This window comes from Spermophilus citellus (assembly GCF_964194105.1).
Source record: "Spermophilus citellus genome assembly, chromosome: 7".
NCBI lineage: Eukaryota > Metazoa > Chordata > Mammalia > Rodentia > Sciuridae > Spermophilus > Spermophilus citellus.
Window position 1 is genome coordinate 108,407,514 of NC_138188.1, and position 12,364 is coordinate 108,419,877.

At 44.3% G+C, this 12,364-nt stretch overlaps 1 protein-coding gene across 6 annotated transcripts in view; it reads left to right on the top strand.

Annotated features, from left to right (window-relative positions):
- Positions 1–12,364, top strand: part of KALRN (kalirin RhoGEF kinase) — a 662,170-nt gene that overhangs the window by 184,531 nt on the left and 465,275 nt on the right. For all 6 annotated transcript variants that reach the window (XM_081301760.1, XM_081301761.1, XM_081301757.1 and 3 more), the window contains exon 2: positions 6,406–6,480. In XM_081301760.1, coding sequence (XP_081157886.1) covers positions 6,406–6,480 — 75 coding nt within the window. The remainder of the gene's footprint in view (positions 1–6,405; positions 6,481–12,364) is intronic.

Sequence of the window (12,364 nt, forward strand, 5' to 3'; positions counted from 1 at the left end):
TGTATGCTGTGTTCTATTGCTGACATAAAGCTGCCCAGTAGCTTTCACTGCCAGATTTATTCCTTCCTCTCAGCATACACTTCCTGCCTTGGCGATAGTTGTTTTAAGGAGAGCTCCAAGGAACATATTTATAGTTGCAGCAGGAGTTTTCCAACAGTCAGTTTTCTCAATAGCTCATTAGCGTCTGTAAAGAGGCGACAAGAACTCTCACCTCTATTTTTGCAAGTCCATGAGCATAGGAACACACACAGCTCTTTATCTCTTGCTTTTATTCCTTTTTCTTATCATTTTCTACCATTCTTGCCATGTCTCTCTCCTCTTATATCAATTTAGGAAAGAGGGGAATAAAAGATGGAGGATGAGGGGAATAAAGATCTTTACCCACTAATAAGTTCCCTACAAACCCCAGTTACACATATGTCCCAAGAGTTTTGCTCATCTGTTTTCTACACAGAAGGACCCATGCCCTTAAGTCTCTTTCCTTTATGAAGTCCTATTTTGGGTCTTCATGGTCTTCTGGCCTGGCTGGCTCCCAGGAGGTAACTCAGACAAATATTCTTTCCTGCCACTCTTGAGATTTAGGGAGAAAATCAAAAGAGACAAAGTTCCAGTGCCCCTGCCCCCACATTCCACCACCAGCTTCAGGAGGAGTCATGAGTCTCAATTTCCCTGTCTCAAACATTGAGCAAAATATGAGCTGGAGATTGGGGTCAGAGGCTACTGGGCCAAGACCTGTTCTGAGCCACATCCTTCCTCTGGGGCCAGCCAGATTCCACCCAGCTCTGGCCCTTGCACAGCCCCAGATCTCTGTGTCCTCAGAATCATGTGCAGACACCTCTTGGCCACTGCTTCCCAGGAGCCAGATCACCTGCAGCCTCCTAGTCTCTTAGTCTGTTTTTCTGTTCAGCTGGTAAACTCCATCTGTGGCACTGTTTATTGGTCCCCTCCTTTCTACTTTGGCATGTGCTGCTTCCCTTCACCTCTTGGCTCTTTCCTTGTTCAAGAATTCATTCAAAGATACCTCCTCAGGGGAGCCTGCCTTGACAAATCACCTCTACCTCATCACACTCACCATCTTCTTGGTACTGGTGTGTGCTCAGTTTCAGTTCAATATTTTTGAGCTGCTTTTGTGTGACAGGCATTGTGATAGGTATGGGGGTATAACAATGAGTGTGAGAGGGTCCTCACCCCCAAGGCTTCAGGATCAGTTAATGTAGAGTGCAATGGAAAATGTAAATGCCATTCAGGAGTGATAAGATATGGCTAGGAACAGCTCAAGTTGATGGGGAAGTCAGGGAAACGTCATAGGGAAAATGGATTAGAGATTTAGGAGGTAGAATCAACAGAACCACATGAGTGAATTGATAAATGTGCTGAAGGAGGAAGGAGGCATCCTACATGCATCTCAGGTTTGTGTTTTGGCACCTTGGTGGATAACAGCACCAATTATCAAGTTACTGTGGAATCAGAATTTCCAGGTTGGGGACAAGGTGAGGTCTTTATCAGAATCTCAGAATCTTTTTTTTCTTCTTTAGAGAGAGAGAGAGAGAACTTTTTTAATATTTATTTTTCAGTTTTAGGTGGACACAACATCTTTATTTTATTTTTATTTGGTACTGAGGATCGAACTCAGCGCCCCGCGCATGCCAGGCGAGCACATTACAACTTGAGCCATATCCCCAGCCCCAGAATCTCAGAATCTTACTTCATCTTTTATTTAGAGTCTGGTAGCTTCCTGGTATCAGGGGGAAATAGGAACTGGAAACTCCTAGAGGGCAGAAATTGGGTCCCCTTCTCCGAGGGAGTGAATTTCATGAGATGAACACTGTGTGCTCATTAGATATAGAGCTCTTTGGATGAGGCTTCCCTCCTTTTTCTGGTTCTTATCCAGTATTGCTCAGTTTTGGAGAGTCTGCACCTGTAGATGGAAGAGAAGATGAGCTAAAGAGGCAAAAACTGGCTTCTCTGTCCTCCAGGGCCATCTAGAGATGGCGTTTTGTTCTCTTAATCATGATCAATGATGATTTTATAGTACTGAAAGTAGTTAGAGAAGGAAGAGCTTGAAGGGTATGAAGGAAGATTTGTTGTGAAATTAAAATATCTGCTGATGAAGTAAGTAGTGGCTTAAGGTGCCAGATCCTGAGCAACTTGGACAGACAATTTATAAACACTCTGGCTCACAAAAAACCCAGAGTGGTCTACTCTCAGTGTCCTGGAGCAGGTAAGTATTCATCTCCTAGATAGCCTTTCTATTCCAGTGCTGAATGTCAAGGATGTATTACAGGGCAAATACTGAATCTCTGGAATAGCCCTGGACAGTGGTGAGGGGTCTTCTGTAGCAGGGCAGAAGGGTTCTGAGCAGCATTATATCTGATTTTAAAGGCCCTGTTTATACCAGGATGAAGGAGGTTCCCCCCTACCCTCCCACCCCCTGCTTCTAAGATTACTCTCTGGAACAGAAAAGCATACTTTAGTACTCCAATATTTCCCCAAATGTAATGTGCACTTTGATTCACCAGGGTCCTTGTTAAGATGCAGGTTCTGACTCAGTAGGTCTAGGTTGGAACCTGAGATTCTGCGTTTTTTAACAAGGTCCTAGGTGTAGGCGGTGCTTATTACTTTGAGTAGCAAGCCTTTAGAACTTGCCTTTAGGAAGCCTTTCCTTTCAAAGTGGCACTGACTCACTGTTGTGCTGCAGTGCAGAGTTCTAAGAGCTCATTTGGCCAACCTCTGTTTGGGTCCAATTTTGACATCTTTTTGTTCTCAGGGTCTCATCTTGAGCAATTATGTGCTAGGCCTTATCTTAGGCTTTAGTGATACTAAGACAAAATAAGAGAGGAATCCTCTTCCCAGGGGAAATCAAAGCAGAGATAGATAGACAGGCAAATAGGACAACAAACGGTTATCAGAGGTAGAACGTCACCTTGGAGGAGACCCATGCTGGAGGATCCTGGGGAGGTGGCAGTGGTAATGAATGCAAGGGGGCTCGCACGCTGGATGCTCTAGGGATAGAGTGGGGAAAAAAAGAGGCAGAAACCTGAGTATTGGGAAATTTGTCATCTTGTTGGTGAAACAGAGCTTAGGTCCATGTGAAACAAAATTAAAAAACTTACACAGTCATTTCTAAATGACAAATGAAGGGGGTGTGACTGACAACTGAAAGGAAATAAAGAGCAACCTATGGTACCCTGGCAGCTTACACCTCCAAATCCCCACTCGGTAGTTTTTCTTTTCTTGTTGAAGTTAGGATGGCTCTCTGAGGGAGGCTAGCATGCAGAACAAGCCACTCTGCCACCCTGGGGGATTCACTGGGTTTTCCAGACCCACAAAACCACAGACAGGGTCCTTGCCACAAGGGCCAGTTCTGCCATTCCTACTTGGGACCACACATGGAGGCTGGGAGCCAGAATGAGGATGATTGGCAGTTTCTAGCATGGGAAATAGTGACAAGGAAAATGTGAGGAAGAATAGGCAGCAGCAGCAGCAACTTGAGCATAACACATTTTGGGCAAGAGAGCTGAAATGGGTCTTGGAGGAGACCCATGCTGGAGGATCCTGAGGAGGTGGCAGTGGTAATTTTTACTTCACTAATAGATGAAGAACATTTCAACTTTGCTAATTAACAGAACAGCAGGCTTGTAATTCTGACAGCAGCAGGACATGAATGGGGTGGGATTGGCACTGAATGCCAGCGAAGCATGCCTTTGTCCTTAAGAGGAAGCACAATGCCCATGACGGGTCAGGTCCACGAGGATAGCCACAGGTTTGTGTTGTTTTCCCTGATGGCAACTCCAAGAGGTAGCAAGGGGCCTACTATTTCAACTGGCTTTTCTTTTAAAGGAGGAAGCTATTGTACCATGGATCTAGTGCTTTTGGCTTAACAGTCCTATCAAATACACGTCGTTTCAGAAATCACAGTTGCAGTGGCCGCCTCACAAGTGTTCCATCACTCATCTCCCACGCTGGCCACTTGTACTACCTGAAAAATGGGATGACCTTCCCCGAGCATCCCAATCTCAAAACTGATTCCAGGAAAAGAATGGATTTGGAAAGCCAGGGAACAGTTGTTTTATCTTCCCACAGCATACTGAGTCTCATTAAGGAATTTGATCCCAATATTTTCTTTCAAAGCAGATTAATTTGATAATCTGTAGCTCTAAAAGGCCAGTAAGTATAAAGAAAAGATTTAGAAAGTCTTAGCATGTTAGGGCTGAGTGGTACCCTGGAGATCATTGACTCAGATCACCAGTGCTTAGTGTGACAGCTGATGCCACTGACCTTGTGTACGTCACTTGAGTAAGGGTTAACTTTCATTCAGTCATTTATTCTTCCATTAAATATTTATTGAACATTTACTATGAATCTATTGAGACATGTACCTGATGGTAAAAACACGTTGCTATTTTACTAGTCCTGTTTGAGTTAGCATTCAATGAACTTACCCTCTATTATATATTCTAACAGCCGGTTTCACAAGGGCCCTGGGGGATTGATACATAGGATCTTCAGCCAGTGCAAATAGGTTTTATATGCAAGGTCACCAATTTCTGAGCTGCTGGGCTAATTAGTTGAGCTCTACTTGGCTCTACCTAATACATGTATTATTGAAAAAAGTTATTTGTAATTCAATTTTGGGCAAATGAAAACTATTTAAATCACTAAGGGAAATTTTATTTAAAGAGACCTTGGAAAAAATCCTTTCATAATGTAAAAAATCTTGTTGTTGGAAATGACTGTTACCTAGTTATGCATTTTGTAAATCTAGACACTTTGGGTTTTCTTATGGTAGGCACACAACCAGGCAGATAGCCCGGTCTGAACTGTGTGGGGAGGACTCTGTGCTGGGAATGTTTGAATAGCTCAACCAAAAACACTGACATTACACAGAACCCGTGACCACACATGGACAAGCTGCACAGTGGCCCTTAGGTCCTGGATCCTGGATAGAGAAGGAAGAGATGGGGCATGAGGACTGAGGTATGAGGATGACAGTGGGAACTTAATCCGGGGTTGTTGCCAAAATTCTCAGGTGGGTTTCTTGGAAGAGTCAATGCTTAGACTGAGGGGTTGGTCTGTAACTCTCCTCTGTAGATTGTCAGATTTGGACCCCAAGGGAGATGCCCAGCAGACAGAGGTCCTAGAGAAGGGGATCTGTGGCCTCTGTCTATCACACAGAGCTGACGTAAAACTAACCGCTTGTCTCCTGGAGTCCACCTGTGTCGTGTTCCAACTGGTGATACACCATAGATTCCAGTCACGGCTCCAGCCCTTCTCTGTGAGAATCTTGTGGGGTGCTTAGGTTCTATAGGGGTCCAGTGGGCCAGCCTAGGTTTTGTATGTGTATGGAAGCTGGGTCCTTTCTTCCCACACATTTCAACCATGCCAGATTGTTCTTTGCCTCCTGAGGCCACTGTTTCTCCAGCAAATCATTATTTTCCATTTTTTTGAAACCCCAGGTCTCTGCATCCAGCCCCCTAACAGGAGCTTAGCCAGACCCTAGAAAGGACTTTCTAACCAGGAAGTGTGACCTAGAGAATGAGCTAAAGGGTGGGCGTTTCCTCCCCAGGAGCTTTTTGTATCATCACCTCCTATTTTGGACTGAACCCTTTGTGGGTGGGGAGGGGGTTGGAAGAGGAAGGGTACAGAAGGGTCATTGTCATCAGCTTTGCTTCCAGCTATAAGACTTTTGTGATTTACTTTTCCCATTTGTAAAATGAAACTAATGGTCATTGTGCCACTTAGAGTGAAAGCATAAGTAATTATTCAGGGCATTGTAATCTATCTTGATATCAGTAAACTAATCCAGCAGATATTTACTAAGCACTTACTGTGAACCAGGCACTGTGCTAGGCTCTAGAGGTATACAAATAGCTTTTTTTGTTGTTTTTTGATTTTGTTTTCTGTGCTGGGGATTGAAACCATGGGTGCTCTACACCCCCAGCCCTTTTTATTTTATTTTGAGAAGGGGTCTTACTAAGCTACTTGGACCCTTTGCTAAGTTGCTGAGGCTGGAGATCTTGAACTTGTGCTCTTCCTGCCTCAGCCTCCAGGGTCACTGGGATGACAAGCATGCACTACCTCACCCAACTCAAAATGCTTTTTCATCTTCAAGTTTTGCAACACCAGCAAGGCTTCCAGGGCTGACTCCAGGGCATGGGGCTTTTTAAGTGGGGTGGGAGGTGACTTGGACCGTCCCCCTCCTTGAGAAGGGCCAGGAGGGTTCGCCCCTGGTTACCCTGAGACCTGGCATCACAGGGAAGTGTCCTCTCTGTTGTGGACCCTTGCCCGCATTGGCCTGGGCTGCAGGGCTTTCTGGCAGATAATGGAATGGGAGGCTGAGGGTGGGATCCAGGGGCTCAACCGGCTGGCCTTTCACCCTACTCTCCCGTTTTTGTCATCCTACAGGGTCTTTTCGGAATGATGGTTTGAAAGCTTCTGATGTCCTTCCCATCCTAAAGGAAAAAGTGGCCTTCGTGTCTGGTGAGTATTTATCAACTTTCATTTGTAATGGACCTGGAGAAGTTCTGCAGGTACACGTGTTCAGACACTCACTTCTCTGTGTAGTACTAAGAGAGAAGACGGGAGTAGCCTGCCTAGAGCATCAGCTTCTTCCCTTCGAGAGAGGCAGATAAAGCAGGATCCTAGCTCCAGCTGGAGGTTATGGGGGACCACACACAGGCCCACACTCACCCTCATGCCTCTTCCTGCTTTACCCTGGCCAGAGCCTGGCCTGGCCTGGCCAGAGCTGCCCAGGATCTCTGAGAGAAGCTGCTGATGGAAGAGGCTTTGCTCATATTCATTTCTGAGTGGAACATGTTGAGGAGATTTTTTTAAAAAAATTCAGGTATAGTGGCATACACCTGTAATCCTGGCTACTTAGGAGGCTGAGGCCAGCCTCAGCAACTTGATGAAGTCCTAAGTGATTTAGAAAGACCCTGTCTTCAAAGTAAAAATAAAATGGAAAGGGCTGGGGATATAGCTCAGTGGTAGAGCACCCTTGGATTTAATCCCTAGTGTCGATAAATAAATAAGTAAGTAAGTAAGTAAGAAAGAAAGAAAAACTTTTTTGGCTTCTCCTTATCCTTCTTGGCAAAGGGAATTCTTGCATGTTTGTATTTAGGTGTTTTGTTCTGACTTCCAAATATTGATTCCTATCTTTTCTCCCCCACCCATCTTGTGCACCGGACCTTTTAACATATAATTCAGGGCTCAGCAATCTTCAGCCTGTAGGATAGCCACAGATTTTTGTAAATTAAGTTTTATTGGAACCCAGCCACATGGCATTTGTTTAGGTAGTATGTGTGTATTCCATTGGTGCTGTAACAGATTGCCACACGCTTGGCAGTTCCACTTTAGGCCAGCTGGATCAGAACCTCTGGCAGGGTCTGAGGTCTGGGCTGGGCTGATGGCAGTGTGAGCAGACAGGGATCCCATTTTGAGAAACACCCAAGTGTTAAGACTTGTGGGCTGAGCCTTTATTTCTGGGTTATTTTTGTTGTCTACATGGAGCAGCCCTGGAGTCAGAGTACATTCTCCCTGGCACAGAGGTTCAGTTCACAGGCATTGCTGGCCTGGCTGCTGGGCACAGCCAAAATGGAAAGGGGTGAGGAGGGGAAGTGAGGAAGGGGACAACAAGCACCAGTCATCTCCTATGTCATCAGGAAGGCAAGAGACCAATGAGTCAGAATTAGGTGTGGGAGGAGAAGCAGGCATGCAACAGGATTGCAGAATCCTTTGTAGGACACTAAGACATTCTGTATTCCTAGTAGAAGTATTATGGTGTTATTTTTTATGCCATTTTGCTGTTAGGATGACACTGACCAGGAAGCTGCATTTCCTATCAGTGTTAGTGTTGCATATCTTCTTAGGAAGTGAGTCCCCGTTACCAAACATGGGGAGGCGTAGGCTGAACAACCCCTTGGGAGGATCCTGAGCATGATTTCAGTGTGTGTGAGGCGTAAGTGAGACCACCCTACCCTGAACTTGGATTCAGAGTGCTTGCTGAGCATGTAGGAAGACTGCGTGGAAGTCCTGGAGACCCCTGGGCAGTGCCAAGCCCCTCATGCCTGCTGCTCCCCGCAGCCTGGGCTCAGGAGACATGGCTCATAACTCACCTTCTTCTGTTTTGTGGTCCTTAGTTAACCCGAGATCCTTCCTGTCCCCTGGGTATCCTGCTGATCCTCCCTTTTCTCTCATGGGAGGTCTTCCTTCCCTGGCAGTGCCTTCCTCACACCTTCTCCTGGTTTGAACTTCTCTTCTTCTGAAGTCCGATCCTCCTATAGGAAGCCTTCCTGGATTTAATGCATAGCTCTGATGCCATCCTGTTCTGCATCAGTTTGGAGCATATGAAGGCAGACATGGTACACTCTGACAAGGTGACCCTTGTTTGATTGTTCATGGCTCATTTTCTCCATGTGCTTTCAGTCAGGACCCTGAGGCAGGGCCAGGAAAGGAAGACCCAGCAAAAACCTTCCCAGGGAGTAGAGAATTGACTTTGTGGATCTCACAGAAGCAGCATGCCAGGAAAGTAGTCAGGGATGAGGCAGGTAGAAATGGCCCAGAGCTGGAGGAAGAGCTGGGGGTGCATAGCTCCTTTCCACGTGAGCCCAGCAGCCTAGTGAGCAGCCTGGGGTAGGCCTTGCTCAGCCATGCCTGTGTGCCAGGAGCTTTGGGACGTAGGGAACATTGCCCTTCTGTGCCTGGGACGGGTTCTGAAGGTGTCAGGCAGTTAATGACTGGCTACATCTAAAACATGAACAAAAATAACAACAACAAAAACCTATGCAACCTGAGGTTTCAGGAGACAAAACACAAAAATAAAATAAATAAACCCCAAATTAAACGATGCAGTATAACCATTGCATTTCTTTACGAAAAGGAAAGAACAAGGCAAGGAAGGTGGTGGGTAGAGAAACCACTGGTCGTGCTCACCCTCCCCTGCAAGCACCCCAGCTTTGGCCAGATGAAAGCAAAGTAGCTGCCATGGCAACAAACATCTGGAGTCAGTCAGGGCAGCCCAGCCTCTTCGGCACGTGGGTGTATGTGGGTCAGAGCTGTGGCTGTCCCTCAGTGAGCCTCTGTTGTTCCTACCCTGCCATGTGGGCCCCTCGTTCACAGCCCATGGGCTCCTTGGCCTCCTTGGCTTCCCTTCTGCTACTTTATGTCTCCCACTCACCATTGTCCCTTCCACCCCACCTGCTTTCTGGTGCAGGGCCCACCCTACCCTGGGATCTTTGTGCACATACATACCCTCCTTTGGCTACCTCCCAGGGTTCCTTTCTGCTTCCTCATCTCCCAACATGATTTTCTGTAGTTCCCAGGGAAACTCCATGCCACTGAACGTTATCTTTTGTACCCTGGACCCAAGTGTCTCAAAGTGTTTCCATAGAACAGTCCCAAACAATCATCCTCAAAAAAAAAAACAGAAAGAGGTTCTTGTCTTAAATAAAATTGGGAAATGCTGCATGTTAAAGCATCAGCATCACTTATCTCTGTTTTTCCTCTCTCCTTGAATAATGCAACCTGCCTCAGAAAAAAGAACAGTTCCACCCACTGGGGGCTGGACCCCTCCCCCTTACCCACTCTGAAGCCTTGAATGTATCCATTGCCCACCTCCCTTCCGGCATAATGATTCTCTTCCTCTGTGCTCGCTCATTTCTTCCTACAGTCTTGCAAGATCTTTTTTTTTAATTTTTTTTTTATTGGTTGTTCACAACATTACAAAGCTCTTGACATATCATATTTCATACATTAGATTGAGTGGGTTATGAACCCCCAATTTTACCCCAAATGCAGATTGCAGAATCACGTTGGTTACACATCCACAATTTTACATAATGCCCTATTAGTAATTGTTGTATTCTGCTACCTTTCCTATCCCCTACTATCCCCCCTCCCCTCCCCTCCCATCTTCTCTCTCTACCCCATCTACTGTAATTCATTTCTCTCCTTGTTTATTTTCCCATTCCCCTCACAACCTCTTATATGTAATTTTGTATAGCAATGAGGGTCTCCCTTCATTTCCATGCAATTTCCCTTTTCTCTCCCTTTCCCTCCTATCTCATGTCTCTGTTTAATGTTAATCTTTTCTTCCTACTCTTCCTCCCTGCTCTGTTCATAGTTGCTCTCATTATATCAAAGAAGACATTTGGTATTTGTTTTTTAGGGATTGGCTAGCTTCACTAAGCATAATCTGCTCTAGTGCCATCCATTTCCCTGCAAATTCTATGATTTTGTCATTTTTTATTGCTGCATAGTACTCCATTGTGTATAGATGCCACATTTTTTTTATCCATTCATCTATTGAAGAGCATCTGGGTTGGTTCCACAGTCTAGCTATTGTGAATTGTGCTGCTATGAACATCGATGTGGCAGTATCCCTGTAGCATGCTCTTTTAAGGTCTTCAGGGAATAGTCTGAGAAGGCCAATAGCTGGGTCAAATGGTGGTTCCATTCCCAGCTTTCCCAGGAATCTCCAAACTGCTTTCCAAATTGGCCGCACCAATTTGCAGTCCCACCAGCAATGTACAAGTGTACCCTTTTCTCCACATCCTCGCCAGCACTTGTTGTTGTTTGACTTCATAGTGGCTGCCAATCTTACTGGAGTGAGATGGTATCTTAGGGTGGTTTTGATTTGCATTTCTCTGACTGCTAGAGATGGTGAGCATTTTTTCATGTACTTGTTGATTGATTGTATGTCCTCCTCTGAGAAGTGTCTGTTCAGGTCCTTGGCCCATTTGTTGATTGGGTTATTTGTTATCTTATTGTATAATTTTTTGAGTTCTTTATATACTCTGGGTATTAGGGCTCTATCTGAAGTGTGAGGAGTAAAAATTTGTTCCCAGGATGTAGGCTCCCTATTTACCTCTCTTATTGTTTCTCTTGCTGAGAAAAAACTTTTAAGTTTAATTAAGTCCCATTTGTTGATTCTTGTTATTAACTCTTGTGCTATGGGTGTCCTATTAAGGAATTTGGAGCCCGACCCCACAATATGTAGATCGTAGCCAACTTTTTCTTCTATCAGATGCCTTGTCTCTGATTTGATATCAAGCTCCTTGATCCATTTTGAGTTAACTTTTGTGCATGGCGAGAGAAAGGGATTCAGTTTCATTTTGTTGCATATGGATTTCCAGTTTTCCCAGCACCATTTGTTGAAGATGCTATCCTTCCTCCATTGCATGCTTTTAGCCCCTTTATCAAATATAAGATAGTTGTAACTTTGTGGATTAGTCTCTGTGTCCTCTATTCTATACCATTGGTCCACTCGCCTGTTTTGGTACCAGTACCATGCTGTTTTTGTTACTATTGCTCTGTAATATAGTTTGAAACCTGGTATCGCTATACCGCCTGATTCACACTTCCTGCTTAGAATTGCTTTTGCTATTCTGGGTCTTTTATTTTTCCATATGAATTTCATAATTGCTTTATCTATTTCTACAAGAAATACCATTGGGATTTTGATTGGCATTGCAATAAACCTATAGAGAACTTTTGGTAATATTGCCATTTTGATAATGTTAGTTCTGCCTATCCATGGACAGGGTATATTTTTCCATCTTCTAAGATCTTCTTCTACTTCTCTCTTTAGGGTTCTGTAGTTTTCATTGTATAAATCTTTCACCTCTTTTGTTAGGTTGATTCCCAAGTATTTTATTTTTTTTGAGGATATTGTGAATGGAGTGTTTTTCCTCATTTCCGTTTCAGAAGTTTTGTCGCTGATATACAGAAATGCCTTTGATTTATGCGTGTTGATTTTATATCCTGCCACTTTGCTGAATTCATTTATTAGTTCTAGTAGTTTCTTTGTAGACCCTTTTGGGTCTGCTAGGTATAGAATCATGTCATCTGCAAATAGTGATAATTTAAGTTCTTCTTTTCCAATTTTTATGCCTTTAATTTCTTTCATCTGTCTAATTGCTCTGGCCAGTGTTTTGAGAACTATATTGAATAGAAGTGGTGATAGAGGGCATCCCTGTCTTGTTCCGGATTTTAGAGGGAATGCCTTTAACTTTTGTCCATTCAGAATGATGCTAGCCTGCGGCTTAGCATAGATAGCTTTTACAATGTCAAGGTAAGTTCCTGTTATCCCTAGTTTTTCTAATGTTTTGAACATAAAGGGATGCTGTACTTTGTCGAATGCTTTCTCTGCGTCTATTGAGATGATCATATGGTTCTTATCTTTAAGTCTATTGATGTGGTGAATAACATTTATTGATTTCCGTATATTGAACCATCCTTGCATCCCAGGGATGAATCCTACTTGATCATGGTGCACAATTTTTTTGATGTGCCTTTGTATCCGATTCGCCAGAATTTTATTGAGGATTTTTGCATCTAGGTTCATTAGAGATATTGGTCTGTAGTT